The sequence below is a fragment of the Crinia signifera genome, chromosome 9, assembly GCF_055691185.1.
Source record: "Crinia signifera chromosome 9, ASM5569118v1, whole genome shotgun sequence".
Taxonomy (NCBI): domain Eukaryota; kingdom Metazoa; phylum Chordata; class Amphibia; order Anura; family Myobatrachidae; genus Crinia; species Crinia signifera.
In genome coordinates, this window is record NC_139225.1 from 72,839,974 (window position 1) to 72,853,248 (window position 13,275).

At 43.3% G+C, this 13,275-nt stretch overlaps 1 protein-coding gene across 1 annotated transcript; it reads left to right on the top strand.

The window, feature by feature from the left end:
- Positions 1–227: 227 nt before the first annotated feature.
- On the top strand, positions 228–6,251 carry LOC146035650 (uncharacterized). The gene is made up of 7 exons (XM_083159228.1): positions 228–1,863; positions 2,909–3,008; positions 3,337–3,485; positions 3,595–3,707; positions 4,419–4,508; positions 5,130–5,252; positions 5,956–6,251. The coding sequence occupies exons 1-7, from the start codon at positions 243–245 to the stop codon at positions 6,142–6,144; spliced, it is 2,385 nt and encodes a 794-aa protein (XP_083015354.1). The 5' UTR covers positions 228–242; the 3' UTR covers positions 6,145–6,251.
- The last annotated feature ends 7,024 nt before the right edge of the window (positions 6,252–13,275 follow it).

The following is a 13,275-nucleotide window of genomic DNA, read 5'->3' on the forward strand; positions in this document are numbered from 1 at the left end:
TCTATCTATCTATCTATCTATACAGCTATACCAATACCCATCACAGCACATTTAAGTAAGAGATCCACCAACATAATAATAGGGTTTCTCCAGCACAGTGGGGACCCCTTTTACAATGCAGCGATAACATGTGAATCTATCCATTTGGGTGATTTCTGAAGTGTCCTTTCTCTCCTTTAGGAATCAGGAAAATCCCATGAAATGTCTCACTGTGGGTCACATTCTACTGGACAGTGTCAGCCATGTGGTGCAGCTCTGGAGTCAATTTTCTACTGATCGGAAATTATGTCATTGGCATCTCTGACACGAAAAACGCAATGGTTCCGGGCCTGGTGTCCTTCTTCCTGGGGCTGCTTATTATTGGTATTATAGGAATCCTTCAGAGGGAAATTCTCCTTGCTGTGATGGCTGTCGCACTCTCTCTTTCCTATATTCATGAACTTGTTATACTCTATGACAGCAGAATAGGCTCCTCTGCCGTAGCATGTAATTACCTCATAGTGACTGTTGTTGGGATATACTTTATTGGAGGACGGGCGCTCCGCAACCTCAGTAAGAAGAAAGTTATTTTGCCTCGTATAGACAGGTCCAGCATGAAAGACAAGGAGCTAGCTGCCACCAGGGGGTCATGTAATATAGAGCTTACAGCCACTTGTCTGATCCTTAATATGGCAGCCTCTAGTGTATTTGGCTGCAGGCTCCTGGGAATAACCAATACTCTGTTTGTGGGCCAGGTGGCGTGGCTGTGGACAGCAGCTGTGTACCAGACCGTTATATGCATCCTGTCATACCGCTATTATCACATTCTAGATGCCTCACATTTTGCATTTTTCTCCATTCTGAGATATGCGGAAGGGTACTCGTTGCTCTATCAGTTCCTGAACACCAAGGAGCTAAGTTACCCAGTCCCATTCCTGGTAGTGTTTGCCATACTATTTTCTGTCCTCTCCATCTTTACTAGTATTCAGAGTCTGGGTCAGTCAGTGTACTTACTCTTCTATGTGGCCTATTGTATAGCATTGGCCAGTAACCCACATGGCTTTTTTCATGAAGGATCCCAGGGAGTGAATATTGCAGTATACATTGCTTCTGCGATTATGGTGCTGGTTGCTCTATACAATTCACAGACATCTGCAAGTATCCCCACTGGGGAGGGCATCATTAGGAAACTGTTCACCAGAAATAAGGTTTTCAGGCTCCATCAGGGTAATAATATCCATGAGCCCTTCCTTGGCTATTCCAAGTATGCTGATGCTGAAGTCCTGGCTCATGCATGCAGCATTTTGGCTGCCTTTGCCATGACAATGCCGGGAAGCTCGGGAGAACCCTTGGCCACAGTTGTCTTACCATGGGTCGTTGTTGCAGGAGGGCTGTATAATCTCATTTGTGGGTCAGTGGCGTTCTCCCGTGGTAAGACCCTGGAAAGTAGTGCTTTCATTCTGTATGGAGTAATGTGGGTTATTTGGGGAATATCCCGCTATAGTGGTATCTATAGCACAAGCAGAGGCTTTAACACTGCAGTAGGAATGATATGCTTTATTCTGTTTAACAGTTTCATTGTATTCAGCACCCTTTCCCTATCTAAGGCCTGGTTTGCATATTCTCTCACCTTCCAGCTTATCCTGGTCAGCTTCCTTCTAGACTCTCTCAATGCTCTTCCTCTGGGCTATGACATCGCTGTCACTATTATTTTCGGCATTGCTGGCTTCTACTTATTTCTTGCCACCCTATATAATGGCACCTTTGAGGCTCCCCAAATACCAGTTGGCAGCCCCTTTATCAAAATTAGTGGTTTTTCTAATAAGGCATCCAAATGCCCCCATCTGATCTCTACAAGGACCAGCTCTGTGCGACAGATTGCAGGTAAGAAGACAGTTACCATTGTGTTCTGTACATTTTAAAACATGGGTGGCCAAACCTGTCCTCAAGATTTACCAACAGTTCATGTATGTCAGGCAACCTGTGGATATAGTAGGAATGAAAGCAGCATGTTGGAAAATGTGACAGTTAGTAATGACTACAGCTGTGCACCAGCTAGGTGATCTGGGAAATGTGGATCACTAGTAGACCTCGGGGACAGGTTTGGCCACCCCTGACTTAGAATGTTATATTTATATTGTATTGTCAGGTCATTGTCACAGGGTTATAAATAATTATCATTACCATAAAATTCTTCAGTATTTCCCAAATCTTCCTGGGCACATACTGTACAGCAGGGGTGGCCAAACCTGTCCTCAAGATCTACCAACGGTGCTTGTTTTCCAGGCAGCCTGTGGATCTATAGTAGGAATGAATGCAGCAGGTTTTAAAATGTGACAGTTAGTAATGACTGCAGCTGTGCACCAGCTAGGTAACCTGGAAAACGTGGAACGTTGGTAGATTTTGAGGACCGGTTTGGCCACCCCTGCTGTACAGTATGTCATGAATTGTCGAAAGAAAATGATTACTTTTTGCTCACAATATCAACCAAAGCATTAACCAGAATAGTATTTATTTACTGTGTCATTATATGTGTTATATACAATACAGTCCTTAGTCTGTCACATGCTGTAATGCATAATATTGTTCATGCAAATGTATTAATAGATAAGTGAACAAATTACAACTGGTTTACATAAAACGGAACATGGGTAATGCCAGTTTGTAAAATATTCTTTATTAAGAGATTTATAATTACAACATATTTTTGTTCAATACCTTTGCACAGTTTTGATTTATATATTCCATATTCTTCATATATTACCTTTCTGTTTTACACTAGTCGTGAGCTAAGGCTATGTGATGATTAATGATGGAGAGCCTTTTTGATTAGCTATAAAGTCCTGCTGTCGGTCTACATGCACTTGCTATATATACATACAGTGATACACTGGTTTATTTATGGACTTCCTGCTGTGACCTTTTGCAGAGATTATGAAAAATGGCGGAATATGTGGTGTTCCGACAGACACTGTTTATGTCCTGGTGGCAGCGTGCAACCAGACAGATGCCGTGGAGAAGGCCTACAAGTAAGTGCCGATAGTACAGTGTCAGCGTCACTTTATCTATAACTGATAAATTACTATTAACACCTCCTGATATTCTACAGATTTTGCATCAGAGGTGGCTGATAGAGTACACTAAAGCGCCGGTTCTCAAACTCGATCCTCAGGACCCCACACAGTGCATGTTTTGCAGGTCACCTTAAAGAATCACATGTAAAATAATAAGCTCCACCTGCGGATCTTTTAAAATGTGTGGGGTCCTGAGGACCGAGTTTGAGAACCTCTGCACTAGAGAAACACTCACCCTCTAACATTGATTAATGTATGCTGTACTTTTTCTTCCTGTTCATAGGACAAAACGTCAGGCTCAGGACCGCCCAATGTCATTATGGATTTCAAGTCTAGATCAATTAAAAGCTGCAAAACATTTGTTTAGTCCCCTGTTATGGGACTTCATGGAGGCAGCCTGGCCCTCATCCATCAGCTTGGTGATCCCAAGAGGTGAGCACTTATCACTCTGTTATCTCCAATAGACAGCAATGTGATCTACCGTCTTCTGTATAATCCCTTCTACTACACATTATAATGATGACAACTATTCCCCTGACAGGTCCATGGCTGGATGTGCTTGGTGCCAGAGACTCTGCAAAATACATAGGCACCCCTCAGAGCATCGCAATACGGATCCCAGACTGTGCGGTGACTACACATTTAATTGATATGGTAAGAGAACTGTATGGCTGCTGTAATACATGTACACTGTTTGCTATGCAGCCCTATTATACAGTGGGGGTTATTTTGGTTTGTTTGGATCCTCCATGAGGTCCGATGTTATGGTTGTGCGCGCCCACCGCAGACTGTTCACCAGGAGCACGCACCCAAGACTGCAGGCAGGGGGCTTAGTGTGGTAGGCAGGGGGATTCACCGATGGGAATGCCCAGCATTTCATAGGCGTTCCCATGAAAACTCTGGACATTCCCATGCAAATCGCCCGGTGACGCGGGTGCAGGGGGCAGGCAGCTGACATCACATGTCAGCTGCCCGCCCAATTCCTGTCGAGTGTGCATGCATATCTAAGTGACCAGAGAGTCACTTAAATATGCGTGCACCTTCCACATCATTCAATGGTTGGCTACCATCGAATGATGTGGGTGTTTCCCCATAGCCTTTGAATGGGTGTTTACGTTAAACATCCATTCGCAGCCACGTGGAAGAACCCAGCATGCGAGGATGGGGCAGGTGGAAATGCAAGTGGCGGGCGGCGTCTGGGGGACTCTCAAGGCTGTGAATGCAGCACCCTTGCGAGTCAACCAGAATAATGGCCAGTATGTGTTCCTGAAATAATTACAAACATTATAATTACTGTGTAGAAAGTATGTATACAGTATACAGCTTATTCAATATTCTATGATTGACTGATAATATATTTTTTAGGTGGGTCCCATTGCGGTCACATCAGCGAATCCATCCGGAGAAGCAGACACAACTCATCACAACCAAGTGTATGCAAAGTTGGGAGATAAGGTAAAATACAATCAAATGTCTATCCGCATAATATATATCACCTGTACACCTTGACAAAGGGGGACCACCCCCGAAACGTTGGTTTCATTGCTGTGACAACACGCTTGTTTAAAAGACCCCGGAGTGCCAGTCTGCATTTATTTCTTACCAATAACCCTTCGGCGGGGCACCAGCGCAGCTGTCTTTGTGGAGAGTGCCGGGCCGCCACCACCCATATATATATATATATATATATATATATATATATATATATATATATATATATATAAATAAGGGGTGAAACTGAATAGTGGAGTGGAGAGTCTGGGGCATAGGGCGAGGAGCAAGGGCCTTGCCAGGAGAAGCATTGTTGCCAGACCCACTTTACTCTGATATACTGTAGCGCAGTGGTGGCCCTCACTCATGGCCCTCCAGCTGTTGTGGAACTACAAGTTCCAGCATGCCCTGCCACAGGTTTTATACAATGTATTGCTAAATCTGAGGCAGGGCATGCTGGGATGTGTAGTTCCACAGCAGCTGGAGGGCCATGAGTTTGACACCACTGCTGTAGGGGCTGTACCTCCTGCAGCAATAATTGTTACCCCACCGAATTCCATAAGATAAAAGCATGTATAATTGCAGGTTGATGGAGTTCTGTGTGATGGGGCGTCCCCTGAGAATATTGCCTCTACCGTGGTTGACTGCACAAAGCTGGAAACTGGAAACATTGCATTTTTTCGAGTTGGCATTGTCCCCAAATCACAGGTAAATCTTGAACCACAAAACCCTTTATTTTTATTGTTGTGGGGTTTTCTTTGTTTTATTATACTTCTTTAGAATGAATATTTACATTTGTAATGTCATTTAGGCAACATTGTGTCTCTGTAAAAGCAGACCTATCTCCCTTAGAGACACAGCTGTGGACAGAATGCTCTGTGCATGCATGCCACACTAATACCCCTTTTACACCGAAAACCTGGCTTCAACCCGGGTGCGACACCCATTTACACTGGCATCCCCAACTGGCATAATGCCGGTGGGTGACGTCACTGTAGGCCGGGCCTGAGCCGGTGCTGGGAGATGAGAGCATCGAGTTAGTGGGTCCTGGGTCGCATCGAGTTAATACCGGGAACATTTTCAGTGTTGATATCCCGGGTCTCACGACCTGGGTCAGACCATTTACACCGCCTGCAAACCCAGGTTTTTTTTTGTGCTCCCGTGCAAAAAAAACAGGTTATAAGGGCTGGTGTAAAAGGGGTATTACAGATGACCCCTATGACTATAATACATTCTATACAATGTTAGCTTTAAAGAAGATTTGCTACATCTCCCCCTATGAATAAAAAAACAAATGTATTGGGATATTACATTCTATAAGTAAACAGTAGACTGTAGCAGTGACAGTGTTGCCTTTGTTGATGCTGTGACTGAGTTGTAGTAATGTTATGTAACTGTGATCTTATGTCAGGTGTTACAGATATTACACCAAGTACAGCAGAAGCACAAACAGGGCCACCTCAATGAGGCCTACATTGGTTCCATAGAAGACCTCACAGAAGACCTCACAGAAGAGATAAGTGACTCCCAGGCTGAACCTGAACCGAAGCCAAACACCCAATCATATGATAATAATGGATTTACAATGGAAGAAGACTGAGGGGTGGATTTATCATTGTGTGGCAAACGGGCGTTATGGGCGCAGGTATTTTTCGCCACTTTTGCGCGGTGAAGCGTACCTGTTTCATGCCCTTATTTACTAATGTGTGTGCGCACGTTATGGGAGTGCGTTATCACTGACCTGTGGTGATACGCCTCCTCCCATAACGAAGGGTGAACCTCCGGCCGGCGGCGTCTTCTGCGCATGCGCCGGATACCTTGGTCTCGCGTTGTGTATCCGGCACATGCGCAGTTTTCCGCTTGCTGATCTCCGGCGTCTGCAAATTCAAACTGCGCATGCGCCGGGTAATGTTCGCCAGGGATGCTGTGTACCCGGCGCATGCGCAGTTTGAATTTGCAGACGCCGGAGACCAGCAAGCGGCGAAGAAGAAAGCAGGAGAGCCCCGCAGCGCCGTAAAAAAGTGGCGAAATCTGGAGGGCGCAGAGTGCAACGCCGAGGACATAAAGAAGGTTCTTAAATAAGGTAAGGCATAAGCGCACTGTACAGAAAAATGTACATGCGCTATGCCTGCGCCCCCGCACCGCCGCCGCTATTCCACCCGTCAAACGGGTTTCATAAATAATGGGAAGCGCTATCCCCTGCTATAGCGCAGGAGGATAGCGCACAGACCCCTCAGCGCAGCATGATAAATCCACCCCTGAGAGCGCTACATATACCGAGTACATATTGTTTATATGAATGTATGCTGTTTCCGGTGGAATGACACATGTTCCTCAGATACTGTATTTGTAAATAATTATTTATTTTTTGTAAAAAAGAAAACCAATTAAATTATGTTTTTTTTATATTTGTGTTCTTTTTGTTTAATAATAATTATTCCACGGGGGCTCTACACATTTTGTAACACTGAAGTTCAACTAAAAGAATATTTAAATTTCAGATCTGAAAAAGCAAAAATAATTATTACGTTGAACCTGTGTATTTTTAATGGCTGCAGCCCTGGGTTCCTGTTTTCTGGTCAGGTGGAATAAGACCCGATAAGCCATGGCATGTGCTGACTTATTGGGGCTAGTTGGATACTGCCAACTGGATACTGCCCACAGCCTGTAAAATGACAGTTAGAAGCTGAGAAGTAGGACAGATAGAGAAGTTGCAACCATAAAGATCCAAACAATGAGTTTATAGAACGTAATTCATAAGTGATAACTAGGAACTGATCCGATGTCACAAAGGACCTACATCTGTTGTATTTGCATCTATGTGCTGAGTACATACATAAAAATGTATTTTAAATCTTGTAAGTGAACCCTACACCACGGATATGTGTGTGTATGTGTATATATATATATATATATATATATATATATATATATATATATATATATACAGCAACCACCCGTATATATTCCAAATCCAAAGGTACACCAGAAGAGACAAAGTAACTTCTGGTGTACCTTTGGATTTATCCTGTTTGTCTTGACAAAGGCCCCATGTGGGTCGAAACGTCGACTATCATGTTTGACTATTAAAATTGGCTGACTTCTGCTGCTATGGTGAGTGCCCTCGCTTTTTATTAAGCACTTGGAATATAATTGGCTATCCGGATTGGATGACCTTTTACTGTGCACCCCTCGTATGGTCCTGACATTTGGATGTGAGTGCGGAGCCTCCTGGCTATATATATATATATATATATATATATATATACATACAGAGTACCACAACACTCGCCATCCCTGCGAGTGGGGTGCAAGCAGCACTCGCCATTCCCAGGTTGGGGTGAAGTGGCCTGTGACCACATGCTCTAATAAATACAAATACAGGGACTCAACACTCTCCATAATGAACTAACTCACCTTAGTATACAATTAATCAAATAAATAATGGGGTTTTAGTTCATGAATTGATCAATGCATTTAAGCTTGCAGCCCATCGCCAAGGGACCCCATTTCACTGCAAGTCCTACACTAACAATTGTCTCTCAAGAGCCTGCCAACTGCTGACACATCATAGCTAAAGTGGACATGTGTTTTTTCATGGTTTAAAGCTCACCTGCCAAGTGCCTTATGGCTTTTAAAGATGAGGCAGTCACCTAACACAACACCTGACTTAGAATTAAAGGGGCAGCTGTCACAGGTTAGTGTAGGACTTGCAGTGAAATGGGGTCCCTTGCAATGTTCCCTCTAATTTTACGAAGGCTGTGTGCGGCTAAAGATTTTGGCTGTGCAACTTTGGAATGAAATTTACATTTTTGTGCGTCACTTACATATAACTGGAAAATGACATTCAGCATTTGTGTTAACTTTACTTAAAAATGATATTAAACATTTAAACCTTCAAAATACAGCACACAATGTAGTTAATGGGTGAAACACACATTAATTGAGTCCACAACTGCAAAAAGGGACCACTGCTGCTTTGTGCACTCTGTTGTAATGTCTGTGCGCATGCTCGTCAAGTTGTGTGCGCGCGCACGTGCGCACAGCTTAGAGGGAACACTGGTCCCTTGGCGATGGGCTGCAAGCTTAAATGCATTGATCAATTCATGAACTAAAACCCCATTATTTTTTTGATTAATTGTATACTAAGGTGAGTTAGTTCATTATGGAGAGTGTTGAGTCCCTGTATTTGTATATATATATATATATATATATATATAAATATATATATATATATATATATATATATGTAAAACAATTAACATAGCAATGAGGGGATAGTCCGTCTCCTTCCCACACAACTAGGGAAGCTTTATGGAACATCAAGTCCAAGAATGTCCACTGTCAGTTTTTCTTTTCTCACTCAGGGAAAACACACTGGAGTAATTAGTCACCAAAAACACAAATTAGGTTACAGACTTATCCGGCGCTTAGTAGCGTATTCCTCTGCCGAAAGATCCTTCAGCATATATATATCTTGCGCACGTTGTCCTACCTGTACATCACACACAGTCTACTGGAGTAATTAGCTCCAGCTGCTCCGTTCTCCGCCCCTCCGGGCACCTGATCCAGCAGGTATAGTATCTAGCAAAATAAACACACAGAACGGGCGCCTTGTGGTGCAAATAACGTTTTGATATAGGACTTTTTTATTCACGCTCATAAAATACGGTAGGAATAAATCACATTACCGAGGTTGGCGGCTCCACATCGCAGGTTAAAAAGGCATAAACAGCCGGCGCACCGCGCTTCGCACATAGGAGCAGGTTACAGCTCACTTCACAAGGCTCCTGTTTGACAGACGCTAGGCCACGCCCCAATGCGTTTCATCATCAGACTTCGTCAGAGGGCTGTAGCTGGTGATAAGGTGCGCTGCTAACTGCGGCTGGTGAAGGGATAGTCAGTCCCTAAAATTATATAGAGTAAACAAGAAAAAATACCAGCGCTGGCTTAGTTTCTCAAATAATTGATATATGACAGTTTCTTACAAGTGACATTTTTTTTTATATATGTGTATCATACACAAAACAAAATAATTATTACATAGACACTGATGATAGAGTATATAATATCCCTTATAGACACTAAAGGTACTCCTATATCTAGGATATGAATAACTGGATGGGGTTAGTCTCTATTTTGCAGCAGCAATAAATTACCAGGTGGCCATTTCCAGATGGGTAGTTTAGTGTAACAGTTGTTTTCTAGTAAATGTCCGGTAGACCTGGATATGGATAAGTTGATGGTTGCAGGTCCAATCCTTAAGGTGTGTATTAGGATTACCAGATAGAGAATTGAGTCCCGTGTCCAGTATATATAGAAGGAGTCCGTTATCCTCAGGAGTACAGTGGTGTCAGGGTGTATCAGGTATTTAGGAAGCTCTACGCGTTTCTCTGGGAAAGGTCTCCCAGCTTCCTCAGGACCAGAAAGCTATCATTAAAATAATGCATAAAATACAATTATAGCAACGCTATTTAGCATAACATAGTTATACATTAATAAGAACCTTTCTAGGCATTTAAAACAAATACACTTATCAATAGCGAATAATTTTACCTACAGAAACAAATGCATATCAATGAAACACAGTGGCGTAAGTTAGTCCATGTAGCCTGGTGGCAAGATAAAAGTTAGTGCCCCCCCCCACCCCACCCCCATAGCTAGATAGCTAGAGAGAGAGAGAATGGATGAAATAATTATGGAGAAAGGGAGAAACAAGAGTGTCAGAGAAAGAAGGAATGTTAGGGAGAGAGAGGCTTTCATAGACTCACCATTACCGTCCGCCGCTGCAGCACCTCCTACTCAGATCCCTGCTCTTAGTTGGAGTGGACTGTCTCCTGCCCGACTACCGGCTCTTCGGCACTTTCTCACAGTGACATTGTTGGCTGGCTGGCTTGCTCAGCCTCAGGCAAGCCGACCTCCGCTCCAGCTAGGTGGAAATAGGAAATTAGTAATCACCATTCTTTTGAATGGTGATTCGTATTCGTATTTTCCGATGGTGTATACATTCGTATTTTTAAATACAAATACGAATGTGCGATAAATACGAATATGAATATTTGTATTTTTGGCATAGTAGATGCCAAAAATACGAATACGCCAAAAAAAATCGTATTTTATTATGGAAATACGTTTTTTTTAAACAAATTAATCTTAGTAAATTTCCCCCACAGAGTCAAACCTGGATAAGTGGGAAACCGCAATTCATTGTGGACAGGAGCGGCAGAAAAATAAATGTTATTGTAGGTGGTAGCCATTTAAGGAGAGAAAATGCCCTAGTGATTTGTTAAATGAATGAATAATGCTTACCTGTCACCTGTAGATTTAGTGATCCCAATTGTTTTAAGCAAAAGTCTTTCTCTGTTCCCACCTCTAATATCAAGATTAACCTGCTCTATTCCCATAAACCGCAACCCCCTGGGATTACTGGCTTGGCAAGTAGCAAAATGCCGTGGGACACTGTGGTTTGTCAGCTTATTTTTTATATTTCGATAGTGTTCCAGAATCCGGACCTTCAGCATCCTTTTTGACTGGCCAATATAACATTTCCCACACGGACAGGATAGCAAATATACAACATGACTGGTAGTACAATTTATTAACCTAAGATGAATTCGTGAAAAAAAATATCGTATTTTCATAGGAAAATACGATTTTTTTTGGTGTATTCGTATTTTTGGCATTTACTTTGTCAAAAAAAGGATTTTTTGTATTCGTCTTGATGATTCATTCATATTTGTATTTACAAATACGAATGAATACACCATCGCTAGAATGCGACAGGAATCACCATTCAAAAGAATGGTGATTCCTGATTTACTAATCGGCCGGCCGCTAATTGGCGTAAAACGGCCACAAATGGCCGGACAAATACGCCAGGAAAATACACTTTATTTTCCTGTCATATTTGACAGAAGCCTGCACAGATCAGTCAGATCCGTGCAGGCTTCAGTGTAAAAAAAAATAGAAAAATAAATAAAAATGGCGTGGGGTCCCCCCCCCCCACAGCCGTAACCAGCACCAGGCTGAAAGAGCCGAGGGCTGGTGATTAAAAAATCAGGAAACCCGGCAATTAGGGGTTCCCTGATTTTTTTAAACCAGCCCCAGGCTCCAGGGCCGGGGCTGGTTACCAAAATACGGGGGACAAAATGACTAGGGGTCGTCTGTATTTCAAAAACCAGCCCCAGGCTCAACCAGCCAGCAGGGTAATGTCACAGCCGGGTCACACTTATTATATAAGGTCCCGCGGCCAAAACATTAACCTTACTGACCAGTCAGCCTGAGCAGGGGTCCTGGGGGAATGGGGATCCCCCCCCCCATTGAAGAACTTACCTGCCCAGGCTGAAGCCTGGTGCTGTCCCCGGTACCCCTGGGCTGTGGGTACCGGCAGGGCAAACTAATAGGAGAGACGCTGAAGGTTCATCTTCAGCGCCTCTCCTCTGAATGATTCTATTGGCCGCCTAGCGCCAATCAGGAGCGGAATTTCTTGCGTCTCTCCTATTAGTTCGCGAGAGGGTACCGGGACACTTGCGCTTTTTTGTTTTCTGAAGACCCGGACTACTTCAGGAAAGAAGAGGACCAGATCTTCTCCGGAGGAGACTTGTAAATATAATTTGCTTCCACATGTCCCCAATGGATTTCTTCGGACACCGGACCCAGATCAGAACTCCGACACCGGACCAGGACAACGGACCTGTACCGAGGGCTACCTACGGGCTCAAGATAGATAAGTATCAGTATGTATGGGCTATGTATGTATTAAAGTTTTATTTTTCTTATGTGTCAGTGTGATTTTATTTAACTATTGGTTTTGCTGTGGAACTAAAAGTCCCAGCAAGCCCATTAATGGGCCACATGCTGGGACTTGTGGTTCTCAAAGTCCTAGAATGCGATTCAGGCTTGCTGGGACTCATAGTTCCACAGCAAAACCGAATGGTTTATTCTATTTTATTACACTGTAATCAGCCCGGTACCCACAGCCCAGGGGTACCGGGGACAGCACCAGGCTTCAGCCTGGGCAGGTAAGTTCTGGAGGGGGGGCTTCATTGGGGGGGATCCCGAGGACTCCTGCCCAGGATTACTGGTCAGTAGGGTTAATGTTTTGGCCGCGGGACCTTATATAATTTTTTCCCCCGTATTTTGGGAACCAGCCCCGACCCCTGAGCCTGGGGCTGGCTTTAAAAATTCAGCGAAGCCCCTATTTGGCCGGTTTCCTGATTTTTATTACCAGCCCGGCTCTTTCAGCCTGGTGCTGGTTACGGCCGTGGGGGGGGGGACCCCACGCCATTTTTTAAATTTATTTATTTATTGTTCTATTTTTTTTAACACTGAAGCCTGCACGGATCTGACTGCTGGAAAGCCAAATACGACAGGAAAATTAAGTGTATGAATATTTGTATTTTGGGCATAGTAAATGCCAAAAAGACGAATACGCCAAAAAAAATCGTATTATGGAAAAACGTTTTTTTTTTTTTAACGAATTCATCTAAATAAGTAAGTATTAATAAGTAAATTTCCCCCACAGAGTCAAACCTGGATAAGTGGGAAACCACAATTCATTGTGGACAGGAGCGGCAGAAAAATAAATGTTATTGTAGGTGGTAGCCATTTAAGGAGAGAAAAAGCCCTAGTGATTTGTTAAATGAATGAATAATGCTTACCTGTCACCTGTGGATTTAGTGATGTGGCACAATGATCCCAATTATTCCACCATTTATACAGACCACCCGTT